This window comes from Neoarius graeffei, chromosome 26, assembly GCF_027579695.1.
Source record: "Neoarius graeffei isolate fNeoGra1 chromosome 26, fNeoGra1.pri, whole genome shotgun sequence".
NCBI lineage: Eukaryota > Metazoa > Chordata > Actinopteri > Siluriformes > Ariidae > Neoarius > Neoarius graeffei.
The window spans coordinates 48,543,596-48,556,571 of NC_083594.1; the positions used below are offsets into that span (position 1 = coordinate 48,543,596).

The window sequence follows — 12,976 nt, forward strand, 5'->3', positions numbered from 1 at the left end:
TAATTTGAGGGGATTCCTGAGCAAATAATGTGCATGAAATCACTCGCTTCGCGCAGTCAAGAAGACAGAGGAAGTCCGTGTGTGTGTGCATACACAGGTTTACTTTGACCGTGCACTGACAGTTACATCATTCTGTCTCTAAACGAACAGCTGATCACACCGAGGTGCTCGCTGACCGCCGATATTTATTACTTTGGTCCTGCGTTATCTTTCCTTCGTATATCACATAACATCTTTTCTTCTCGCTTTCCATTACTGTAGTCGGTCTTTCACATTTCATTCGCACACTCATGTCATCCATTGTTCTCTCCTGTTTCAAATTTGTATCCCACAATGCCTTGAGCGAACGGGGAAAGCCCACCACGTCATGCATGATGTAGTATCTTGAACTGGGTCATGGTGAAGCAGGAAAAAATATCAGAGAATTTAGGGCCATGTAGCTCTAAATTCATTAATTGCTCTATGAAAAAAAAAATAAAATTGGAAGTCTGTGATTCAAATTCAGTAGCTTTCGGTCCACTCAACAAAAATAATTAGGTGTTGGGGAAAATTCTTTTTATGACCTACATTTGAAAAATCTGAAAGGCAGTTGACCTTTAAAATGTCACCATGTAGATCATGGGGAAAAAAAATATTTTAAAGTGTGAAGTGTCATGTCACGCTGCAAGTTTTAAACTGAGCCATTTAAAACTGTGATTTTAGAGCACGCAGCCATACACATACACCACACACTGCCACACACACTACACACATTTTGCCAAACACACTACCCCCCCCCCCCCCACACACACACACACACGATCTGTAGATCATGTAAAAAAAGATTTTGCAGCGCAAGGTCTCATATCTGATCCAGTTTCTGTGGGTGACACTCTGTTCCAGCTGATCAAACACACTTTGCATTTTCTCTCCGGAAATGCAGTCTAGTTCCAGCTTGTGCTTTCTTTTTAGCATCATTGTGCCATTTATATGCGACACAATGAGGCATACTGATTTAAAAACTGATAAATTCTGTAAAATACTTGTAAAACTATCAAAACTACGATGTACACAGAGAATATAAACAGTTGAGATGCTTCAAGCGACCACGACATGATGTAATCACATACGTCACTACCGCAGGAAGTCTATTTGACATTTTAAAGAAAATTCATTTTTCTCGAACACTATTTGGTCTCCGAAAATGACAGTTTGATTTTTGAAATCTACGACTAATTTTACATCATATAAGTTTGAGAATAAATCTGCTGGAGGATCCCTTTAAATAACATCTGTTTTTCATCCATTTATTGATTGGCGTAGATTGTGAGTGTTTTCCACCTTGTATATTACTTGCTCCATATCAGAACAAGGGCATTAATATAAACCTATGATTTCAAACTTGTAAGTGTTTTTCGAAGCAGAATAATCTGTCATGATGAACCTACAGGACGCAAACACGATCAAAAAGATCTTTTCCCAGAGGAAGCTGGAGCTCGAGCACATGGAGCCGATAAAAAGCAGCATCCGGATCAAGTTAGTTCCTTCAAATACTTGTTTCAGTTCTTCCTGTAAAGTAAAAAGTAGATAGAGGTTAAAACTTTGTATAGTTTTGTATAGATTTGTTTTATCTTGGCTTCACTAGGAACAGAAAATCTGTGCATGGAGACAGACTCTCTTCAATTACCATGGCTTTACAGTATGGCTCAGAGAGCGATGAAGACGGCATCCTCACAGGTACCTTCCTCCTGATTACTGGTTATTATTGACTTATAGTGACGGCAGGAAATCTTCCTACAAGGGAAAAATTTTCCTTTTCATTCAAAATAATTACTTTTAATTTAATTTCATACATTGCTCACGTGGACAGCTGTGTGATTCCTATAGCTTGTAAAGGGCTCTCACTGTAGTATATAAGAAATGAAAAATTACATCAGTCAACAGTGTGTGAATTAGAGCACTTTTTATGTCAGCCCCCACCATGAGTCGTCATTGAGTCATTGCACAATTGGCTGTCTAGCTGTCCAATGGCCAGGTGTGCATTATTCCCTCATTATTTCACTTACAATAAGCACATAAAAGGTGTGGCATTTGTATTTGGATTCTGTTGCTGTTGAATCTCAAGATGAAGTCCAAATAGCTGTCACCGCCACTGAACCAAGCCGTCATTAGGCTGGAAAGTGAAACCAAACCCATTCAGAGAGAAAGCCACAACATTATGTTTGGCCAAGTCAAAAAGAAAGAATGCACCGGTGAGCTCAGGAACACCAAAAGGCCCAAAAGAATTGTTCCCCAGTGAAGAACAACCTCTTTGCAACAGTTGGCCTTTCAGAACACCCTCCAGGAAGTAGGGGTATCTGTGTTAAAGTCAACAATCAAGACGAGACTTCACTGGAGTAAATACAGAGGGTTTTACGACAAGACAGAAAACATTAATTTGGTCTTTTGAGGCTTACCAAATGAATTTTAAAAAGCCTGTACAGTTCTGGAACAACATCCTCTGGACAGATGAGACAAAAATAACCGTCTAATTGTCTGTCGAAAAGGTCACATGACCAAATACCCTGTCTTATTTCTGACAAATTTCTGCAAGCGGTGAGACATTTTGCAAGTCAATATGAGTTCAAATGCCACACCAACCAAGTTGTAATTGCAGCTGTAAAAGAGTTTGCGATGATTGACTCGCCCACAACGTCATCCACCTCTAAATGATAAATACTTTGCCTGTACCTCTGTCATCCCAGGCTCGGTGCATTATGATGAGGGCGAATCAGAGGCTGAGAGCATCCACTCCAACATGGACATGTCTAATCCCATCTTCCAGATGTACGAGGCTATACGAGGAGGCAGGAACAGTCAAGGGCAGCTCATAGCTGAGCCTTTTCTTCAGCTGCCTTCCAGGAAGGACTATCCAGACTACTACCAGCAGATTAGCCAGCCCATCTCCCTCCAGCAGATTCGGTATGGTAGGGCTGAAAATGGAGAATATAAATAATATAGCACAAAATAGGAACGGTAATTACTTTCCCCACATTTATTTGCATTAACTTGGATAGGAACTCATGTACATTACTTATTATAGTTGATGTTTGTGATTCAGGGATGTATTTTCATGCAGAGCTGTTGATTTTTCATATAACCTCGTTTATGTTGTAAGCCAGCTCGGCCTTGTGCCGTCACTAGAGGGAGGTAGACAGCAGCCAGAAGTGCTGCTAGACCAGCTTCTGCCACCAGAGGGAGACAGAGGGCGCTGTCGGATTTATAATCTGTTGCCATGAGCTGAGAGATCTTGAGAGGAATCCATCTTCTTCTGACAGGGTTTCCCATCTCATCTCATCTCATTATCTCTAGCCGCTTTATCCTGTTCTACAGGGTCGCAGGCAAGCTGGAGCCTATCCCAGCTGACTACGGGCGAAAGGTGGGGTACACCCTGGACAAGTCGCCAGGTCATCACAGGGCTGACACATAGACACAGACAACCATTCACACTCACATTCACACCTACGGTCAATTTAGAGTCACCAGTTAACCTAACCTGCATGTCTTTGGACTGTGGGGGAAACCGGAGCACCCGGAGGAAACCCACGCAGACACGGGGAGAACATGCAAACTCCACACAGAAAGGCCCTCGCCAGCCACGGGACTCGAACCCGGACCTTCTTGCTGTGAGGTGACAGCGCTAACCACTACACCACCGTGCCGCCCGGGTTGATCATCACTAACTATATAAAATCAAACGGTGCCAGAGTCATGATTAATTTCATAAAATTCTTTAGCTTTAAATTTATAGTATCCAAGTTATTTACTGACTGAGTAATGAATAAGACTTAAATGTAAACTGTTCTAAGCAAGAGATGATCCACAGAAATCTTTAAGGTATCTGTGGTAACAAAAAAGCCATTAACAAAAGACATGACAAAAGAAATACTGTGTCTGCATCCTGAACACTAACTTTAACTGGCCACTGTAGAACATTCACCTTTTGAAAGCACTTCTGTTTTGCTTTGGCCTGGTATTTGGCATGATAGTCCTGCTGAAAGGTGGAGCTTCTGTCTGACTTTCAGGCTAGCAGGTAAATAAACAGGTCATCTTGTAATATCCACCTGTATTTTCCTTCATCCATTCTCTTTTGACAAGAAGTCCAGGTTCTGGAGATCAAAAGCATTCCCAGAGCATGATGCTACCACCAGCATGTTTCACTGTAGGGATGGTGTTAATTGAGGTTTGGCCTACTTTAGGTTTTCAACACACAGTAGTGTTTGAAACCTGCCCAAATACAGTATATCGAGCTTGGGCTCCTCACACCAGAAAAGACTGACAGTTGCTTTCATGCCAGTTTAACCGGGGTGGTTTTTGTTCATTGAAATGTTTTAATAGTTCACAGGTGAAGATCAAATAAGCCAATTGTGTCCTAATCCTAATTAAGACAATTCAGATCTTTCATCTGGATCTTCCGAAACTTGAGGGGTTGAAAACCTATGCAAGCAGCATTTTTCTTTAATTTTTAATTTTCTTTAAAATACTTGCTGACCCATAATTAATTTTGACTTTAGCATGAGAGCTGTTCTTCATGTTTTCAGTGATAAGATGAAGAATAATGAATACGAGAGTGTTGAGCAGATGGACGCTGATCTGAACATGATGTTTGAAAACGCAAAGCGCTACAATGTTGCCACCTCCCATATCTACAAACGGGCTCTGAAACTACAGCACATTCTTCAGGTTCTGACATGAATTTTTTTTTCTTTCATTTGGGTGTAAAATGTTTGCTATGTTTGCAGTCTTGGCTCAGCATCATCCTGAGTGACTCTGAGGTAATTTTCAGTATTAAGTTAAATTTAAATACATGTCTGTGTGTTTTTAGCTGAAAAGGAAAGAGCTAGGAAGGAGAGAAGATGAGGATGGTGACAGTATGCTGTCCTCCACTCTGTCAGATGGCAGCACTACCAAACGCAAAAGGTACGATCGTTCAGGATGTATACAAATCTTATTAAAGCCTTTTAGTGTCCTTATTCGTCCTGACACAGTACTACCCCGATTCCAAAAAAGTTGGGACAAAGTACAAATTGTAAATAAAAACGGAATGCAATAATTTACAAATCTCAAAAACTGATATTGTATTCACAATAGAACATAGACAACATATCAAATGTCGAAAGTGAGACATTTTGAAATTTCATGCCAAATATTGGCTCATTTGAAATTTCATGACAGCAACACATCTCAAAAAAGTTGGGACGGGGCAATAAGAGGCTGGAAAAGTTAAAGGTACAAAAAAGGAACAGCTGGAGGACCAAATTGCAACTCATTAGGTCAACTGGCAATAGGTCATTAACATGACTGGGTATAAAAAGAGCATCTTGGAGTGGCAGCGGCTCTCAGAAGTAAAGATGGGAAGAGGATCACCAATCCCCCTAATTCTGCGCCGACAAATAGTGGAGCAATATCAGAAAGGAGTTCGACAGTGTAAAATTGCAAAGAGTTTGAACATATCATCATCTACAGTGCATAATATCATCAAAAGATTCAGAGAATCTGGAAGAATCTCTGTGCGTAAGGGTCAAGGCCAGAAAACCATACTGGGTGCCCGTGATCTTCGGGCCCTTAGACGGTACTGCATCACATACAGGCATGCTTCTGTATTGGAAATCACAAAATGGGCTCAGGAATATTTCCAGAGAACATTATCTGTGAACACAATTCACCGTGCCAACCGCCGTTGCCAGCTAAAACTCTATAGTTCAAAGAAGAAGCCGTATCTAAACATGATCCAGAAGCGCAGACGTCTTCTCTGGGCCAAGGCTCATTTAAAATGGACTGTGGCAAAGTGGAAAACTGTTCTGTGGTCAGACGAATCAAAATTTGAAGTTCTTTACGGAAATCAGGGACGCCGTGTCATTTGGACTAAAGAGGAGAAGGACGACCCAAGTTGTTATCGTCACTCAGTTCAGAAGCCTGCATCTCTGATGGTATGGGGTTGCATTAGTGCGTGTGGCATGGGCAGCTTACACATCTGGAAAGACACCATCAATGCTGAAAGGTATATCCAGGTTCTAGAGCAATATATGCTCCCATCCAGACGACGTCTCTTTCAGGGAAGACCTTGCATTTTCCAACATGACAATGCCAAACCACATACTGCATCAATTACAGCATCATGGCTGCGTAGAAGAAGGGTCCGGGTACTGAACTGGCCAGCTTGCAGTCCAGATCTTTCACCCATAGAAAACATTTGGCGCATCATAAAACGGAAGATACGACAAAAAAGACCTAAGACAGTTGAGCAACTAGAATCCTACATTAGACAAGAATGGGTTAACATTCCTATCCCTAAACTTGAGCAACTTGTCTCCTCAGTCCCCAGACGTTTACAGACTGTTGTAAAGAGAAAAGGGGATGTCTCACAGTGGTAAACATGGTCTTGTCCCAACTTTTTTGAGATGTGTTGTTGTCATGAAATTTAAAATCACCTAATTTTTCTCTTTAAATGATACATTTTCTCAGTTTAAACATTTGATATGTCATCTATGTTCTATTCTGAATAAAATATGGAATTTTGAAACTTCCACATCATTGCATTCCGTTTTTATTTACAATTTGTACATTGCCCCAACTTTTTTGGAATCGGGGTTGTAGTTAAACAATCTGGTTAAACAATGCAGTTCAAAATTTCTTGATAAAAGTTTGAGGTTCAAACTAATGGAATTCTGTTTTTTTTCCTTCTTCTTGTTCACATTTTTGTCCAATATTAAATGTCGCACAGTTACAAAAAGAACACGAAGAAGAACCGTTTGAAGTCTCTGTACCAGGCCGTGATTGAGGCGCGAGAGCTGGGGACCGGTCGTAGACTCTGTGACTTATTCATGGTTAAACCTTCAAAGAAAGACTATCCAGATTATTATAAGATCATACTGGAGCCCATGGACCTGCGCACTATAGACCACAACATCCGCGCAGACAGATACACCAACGAGGATGTCATGGTGGAGGACATGAAGCTGATGTTCCGCAATGCGAGACACTACAATGAAGAGGGCTCACAGGTGGATTATAAATGAAACAAATTGTAGTGACAAAACAGTGGTGGCCAGAAAGACTAGACACTAGTTTCAGTGTAATCAGCTATTCGAGGAATAGGGCAGTGAAAAGTAAGCAATGAAACACAACGCAACCCATGATTTAAATTTTTATAAAAAGAATGACACATTATATACATTATTAATACATTTATATTTAAATTACATACTCGCCAGCATGGGGCGGCACGGTGGTGTAGTGGTTAGCGCTGTCGCCTCACAGCAAGAAGGTCCTGGGTTCGAGCCCCGGGGCCGGCGAGGGCCTTTCTGTGCGGAGTTTGCATGTTCTCCCCGTGTCCGCGTGGGTTTCCTCCGGGTGCTCCGGTTTCCCCCACAGTCCAAAGACATGCAGGTTAGGTTAACTGGTGACTCTAAATTGAGCGTAGGTGTGAATGTGAGTGTGAATGGTTGTCTGTGTCTATGTGTCAGCCCTGTGATGACCTGGCGACTTGTCCAGGGTGTACCCCGCCTTTCGCCCGTAGTCAGCTGGGATAGGCTCCAGCTTGCCTGCGACCCTGTAGAAGGATAAAGCGGCTAGAGATAATGAGATGAGATGAGAGACTCGCCAGCATTTCTTTTTTCTCAAGAGAAAAAACACAGCTTGTCAGAAAGCACAGAGTCCTCTCTCAGCAATTGTTACAAAGCTCCGACCCTGGAGACTTCTTCCCTAAATGTTAAATGAACGCCTCCTTACGAAAAAATTAACCATATCAACGATGATACTTTACGTATTATTTAACAGTTATTCCACGAAATCGGGTCGTACATGAGTCGATAGCGGCTATAAGCCATGTACAACGAGATTGAGTGGAATAACGGTTTTATTCTATCCACATTCACTGGATTTTGAGAAACAGAGCATTTTTATTTTTATGCAAATTTGCTAAATCAAAACATTATACAAAACGTCCGACAAAATAATTTCCGCTTATAATGTAAACAAACCGGCAAAATGACAGGAGCAATTTGTGAAAAATGATATTATAATAATAATAATAATAATTATTGAAAAAAAAAGATATGTTCTTACCATCAAATACTTTTATTCTGTATTTTGTTGCTTTTTTGTATTTTTGGGGGTTTTGTTTTCGAGTAGAGTTTTTATTTCGTCTTCGGTTGGTTCAGCAAAACGCTCCGCCATTTTGCTTTTCTCTACTCATGGTATATGAGCTGATAGCCTAGTAGTAGAGTAGCCGATCAGAGCGCGCGATTGCTCATATCCAGTGAATGTGGATAGAATAATGTAGAATCGCTGAAACTAGTGTCAGAGTGGCCTTTTCAGAAAGAGACCAATCAGAATCGAGAATTCAGCAGCGCTGTGCTAATGCACCATGTATGAAATGTAAGTAAGTGTGGACTTCAAAGCTGTAGACTTAATTTTTTTGAAGAGCATAAAAAAAGAGTCTGGTCTGGTCTTTAATCTGTGTGTAGTTCTGAAATGGTCACAAATGCAACTTTTTTAAGCAAAAAAAACCCAAAGATTGTTTAATAGTAATACAGTGTTATTAACATACCTTGTGAATATGTTTGTGCTAATCTCACATGCTGTTTTATCGATAGGTGTATAATGATGCAAACACTCTGGAAAAGATTATGAAGGAGAAAAAGCGAGAACTCGGGCCTGCGCCAGAAGACGATGACATCATCTCACCAAAACTCAAAATAAGTATGTTACTTGGATACGCAAAAAGAACACAGAAAGCATTGTTTACTGTACCATATTGTGACAAGTCTGCGGTTTTGTCATGGATCAACTACACACCACTACAGAGAACATAATCAGAAGCTGAGCATGACACCAGGAATATAACTTAAAGCTGCAGTATGATACTTTTAAAAGTGTTTCTAGACTGATAATCATTTGGACAGTTCCGCAGAATTGTTCTGATTTGCAGTCTGTGCAATGGATCTGGCTAGTTTCTTCATTTCAAGCCTCTGTTTTAATTTTTCTGGCCCTGAAAGACTTCATCAATATTTGATATTTGTTTAAACTCAAATAGCAGAATGCTTTAAAAAATATAAACGGCTCCTTTAGAGTTATTTTTATGACTCAACACATCACACACATCACACATCACATTATCTCTAGCCGCTTTATCCTTCTACAGGGTCGCAGGCAAGCTGGAGCCTATCCCAGCTGACTACGGGCGAAAGGCGGGGTACACCCTGGACAAGTCGCCAGGTCATCACAGGGCTGACACATAGACACAGACAACCATTCACACTCACATTCACACCTACGGTCAATTTAGAGTCACCAGTTAACCTAACCTGCATGTCTTTGGACTGTGGGGGGAAACCGGAGCACCCGGAGGAAACCCACGCGGACACGGGGAGAACATGCAAACTCCACACAGAAAGGCCCTCGCCGGCCCCGGGGCTCGAACCCAGGACCTTCTTGCTGTGAGGCGACAGCGCTAACCACTACACCACCGTGCCGCCCACATGACTCAACACTGTTAACGTAAATCATTTCTGAAATTTAGTCTCTCATTATGCAAATATGGGGTGGCACGGTGGTGTAGTGGTTAGCGCTGTCGCCTCACAGCAACAAGGTTCTGGGTTCGAGCCCCGTGGCCGGCGGGGCCTTTCTGTGTGGAGTTTGCATGTTCTCCCCGTGTCTGCGTGGGTTTCCTCCGGGTGCTCCAGTTTCCCCCACAGTCCAAAGATATGCAGTAGGTTAACGTGGGGCGGCCTTGGGCTGAGGTGCCCTTGAGCAAGGTACCTGACCCCTGACTGCTCCCCGGGCGCTGTAGTGTGGCTGCCCACTGCTCTGGGTGTGTGCGCGCGCGTGTGTTCACTGCTTCAGATGGGTTAAATGCAGAGGATGAATTTCACTATGCTTGAAGTGTGCATGTGACAAATAAAGGTTTCTTCTTCTAAGATTATACGATCTCGTCTTCACGAGAATGGATACATTAATAGCCATGATAGTAAAGTCTGAAAAACTTGAATAATCATCTTTTTTGTCATTCCAGGAAAGAGTGGCATCTCCCCAAAGAAGTCCAAATACCTGACGCCTCTGCAGCAGAAGCTGAATGAGCTCTATGAGGCGGTGAAGAACTACACAGACAAGCGAGGCCGTCGCCTCAGCACCATCTTCCTGCGCCTGCCGTCCCGAGCTGAGCTCCCAGACTACTACCTGGCCATCAAGAGGCCTATAGACATGGAGCGAGTCAAAAGCCACATGCTGGCCAACAAGTACCAGGACGTAGACGCTCTAGTGGAGGACCTTGTGCTGATGTTTAACAATGCGTGTACCTATAACGAGCCTGAGTCACTCATCTACAAAGATGCTCTGGTGCTTCACAAGGTCCTTCTGGAGACCAGGAGGGACTTGGAAGGAGGCGACGACTCCAGCGTTCCTGACGTACCTCGCCTCATCCAGGATCTGATTCGCAGCCTGTTCGTTTCGGTTCTGGGTCACCAGGATGACGAAGGTCGTTGCTATAGCGACTCGCTGGCCGAGGTCGCAGCCGAGGACCCGGCCAATCCCGACAGGCCTCGGCTGAACTTTGAGATCATACGGGCTAACGTTGAAAAAGGGCGCTACAAGAGGCTGGATGTCTTCCAGGACCACATGTTTGAAGTCCTAGAGAAGGCCAGAAGAATGCATAGGTAAGGTTCCGTCATCAGTAAAGCCTTTATTTATTCTCTTACGTTTGTCAGAACACAGAAAAAGAAATGGGTTTTGTCACAGGACGGACTCTGAGATCTTTGAGGACGCGGTGGAGCTGCAGCACTTCTTCATCCGGATCAGAGATGAACTGTGTAAGAACGGAGAGATCCTGCTCACCCCAGCACTCAGCTACACCTCCAAACACCTGCACAGTGATGTGGAGAAGGAGAAGAAAGAGAAGCTGCCCAAAGAGTTTGAGGAAGACAAGATCAAAAGGGAGGAGGAGAAAAAAGGTACGACAATCCTTTGCCTTACAAGGAACTATAAAGCTGTTGGATTTAAATCGACACTATTTTAAATAGTATCTGGAACTTTCTTGTGACTTTCTTGTCTTTTACCATAATCAAATGCGATTCATCTTTAAGCATGCACCGTTTTTGTTAATGTTATTGCAAGAAAATACCACCATTGATATCATTCAGTAAGGGGGCGATCATGAATCATGACTATTTCTCTCAAATTTCCCACATCAGAAGCAGAGAAAAGTGAAGAATCATCTACGGGGACGTGGCAGGGAAGCCTCCAGCGCACCTACAGTCAGGACTGCAGTTTCCGTGACAGAATGTATCACGTAGGGGACTATGTCTACGTCGAGCCTGCTGAGGCGAACCTCCAGCCTCACATCGTCTGTATCGAGCGCCTCTGGCAGGACGACACAGGTACTATACTCCTTCAGGAAAACAAAAGGAAAGGGTGTGAACTACTTTCACAGGCTAATATCGATTAAATCTAGACCAAAGACACATTTTTAATATGAAGTCGGATCCCAATCACTTCAGGACTGAAGTGAGATCTCTTTACTGAAACTTATTTTTCTCTAGGAGAGAAGTGGCTTTATGGCTGCTGGTTTTACAGACCCAACGAGACTTTCCATCTCGCCACACGCAAATTTCTGGAGAAGGAAGTCTTTAAAAGTGACTACTACAACAAAATTCCCGTTAACAAAATTCTGGGCAAATGTGTTGTCATGTTTGTTAAGGTAGGCTCTTTGACTGGGGTTGTACAACCTTGTTGATAACTAAATAGCAGAATGGTTGCTGCTTTGAACATCTGTTTAATTTCCTTACTGTTAATATTATCCAGGAATATTTCAAGCTCAGCCCCGAAGGCTTTCGACCCGAGGACGTGTTTGTCTGTGAGTCCCGTTACTCGGCCAAAACCAAGTCGTTCAAAAAGATCAAGATGTGGACCATGCCTCTGAGTTCGGTCAAGTTTGTCCCTCGTGACGTGCCGTTGCCAGTGGTCCGGGTGGCCTCCATGTTTGCTCCGAAACCAGAAAGCGAGAAAGCTGCCGAGCCGACAGAGGACAACAAAATTGTAGCCTTGGTTATCGATAAGGTGAGAATCAGAAATGAGATTGAATAGAACTGGATATGTATGATTGTACCATGATCAGAAGGTGATTTTTTTTTTCCTGTCAAGATGTTTTTTTTTTTCTTGCTAGATTGCTTCTTAGGGAGCAAGACAAAATATAAAACACAAGTGATTTGTGCGCAGGAGAGGGAGGACGTTCCTGTGGAGATGAGCAACGGTGAGCCAGGCTGTCAGTATTACGATCAGCTCTGCTACAACGACATGTGGCTTAAAGTAGGAGACTGCGTCTACATCCGCTCTCACGGCCTAGTGCGCCACCGTGTGGGCAGGTAGAGGATTAACACAAATGCACAGACTTGGTATTTTCTTCTACAGAAATTTGGATTTTGAAAGTGTTGGATGTCTTTTTTTTTTCCCCAACAGAATTGAGAAAATGTGGGTGCGGGACGGGGCCGCCTACTTTTTCGGGCCCATCTTCATCTATCCCGAGGAGACAGAACACGAACCTACCAAGATGTTCTATAAAAAGGAGGTGTTTCTAAGCAATCTGGAGGAGTCATGCCCCATGACCTGCATTACTGGTATCCTTTGCTGCTCTGTCTATGATCCAAGCCAATTTTTTGATTATTTCACTCAATTAGAGCTTGTCTGTTCCTCAGGGAAGTGCACAGTGTCCTCGTTTAAAGACTACTTGTCGTGCCGTCCGACCGAAGTGCCTGAAGATGACGTGTTGCTGTGTGAGAGTCGCTACATTGAGAGTGAGAAGCAGATGAAGAAGTTTAAAGGGCTGAAGCGATTCTCCCTCTCTGCCAAAGTAGTGGAGGATGAAATCTATTATTTTAGGTGAGTTCCCTTTTGTTATGTAAAGGATAAAACATGATGGCATGGTGTGATGCGGTTGCTATACCAAAGTTGATTTATTATTATT

General features: G+C 42.7%; 1 protein-coding gene across 8 annotated transcripts in view; it reads left to right on the forward strand.

Moving 5' to 3' along the window:
* Positions 1 to 12,976, forward strand: part of pbrm1 (polybromo 1) — a 39,038-nt gene that overhangs the window by 10,073 nt on the left and 15,989 nt on the right. For all 8 annotated transcript variants that reach the window (XR_009651689.1, XM_060910976.1, XM_060910977.1 and 5 more), the window contains 15 exons: positions 1,430 to 1,515; positions 1,625 to 1,716; positions 2,724 to 2,940; positions 4,560 to 4,701; positions 4,844 to 4,938; positions 6,743 to 7,022; positions 8,616 to 8,721; positions 10,034 to 10,673; positions 10,756 to 10,967; positions 11,208 to 11,393; positions 11,556 to 11,713; positions 11,818 to 12,072; positions 12,232 to 12,377; positions 12,472 to 12,629; positions 12,708 to 12,891. Coding sequence is in view for 7 of the 8 variants with exons in the window: in XM_060910976.1 (XP_060766959.1) it covers positions 1,430 to 1,515; positions 1,625 to 1,716; positions 2,724 to 2,940; positions 4,560 to 4,701; positions 4,844 to 4,938; positions 6,743 to 7,022; positions 8,616 to 8,721; positions 10,034 to 10,673; positions 10,756 to 10,967; positions 11,208 to 11,393; positions 11,556 to 11,713; positions 11,818 to 12,072; positions 12,232 to 12,377; positions 12,472 to 12,629; positions 12,708 to 12,891 (2,957 nt within the window). In the remaining variant the exon portion in view is untranslated. The remainder of the gene's footprint in view (positions 1 to 1,429; positions 1,516 to 1,624; positions 1,717 to 2,723; positions 2,941 to 4,559; positions 4,702 to 4,843; positions 4,939 to 6,742; positions 7,023 to 8,615; positions 8,722 to 10,033; positions 10,674 to 10,755; positions 10,968 to 11,207; positions 11,394 to 11,555; positions 11,714 to 11,817; positions 12,073 to 12,231; positions 12,378 to 12,471; positions 12,630 to 12,707; positions 12,892 to 12,976) is intronic.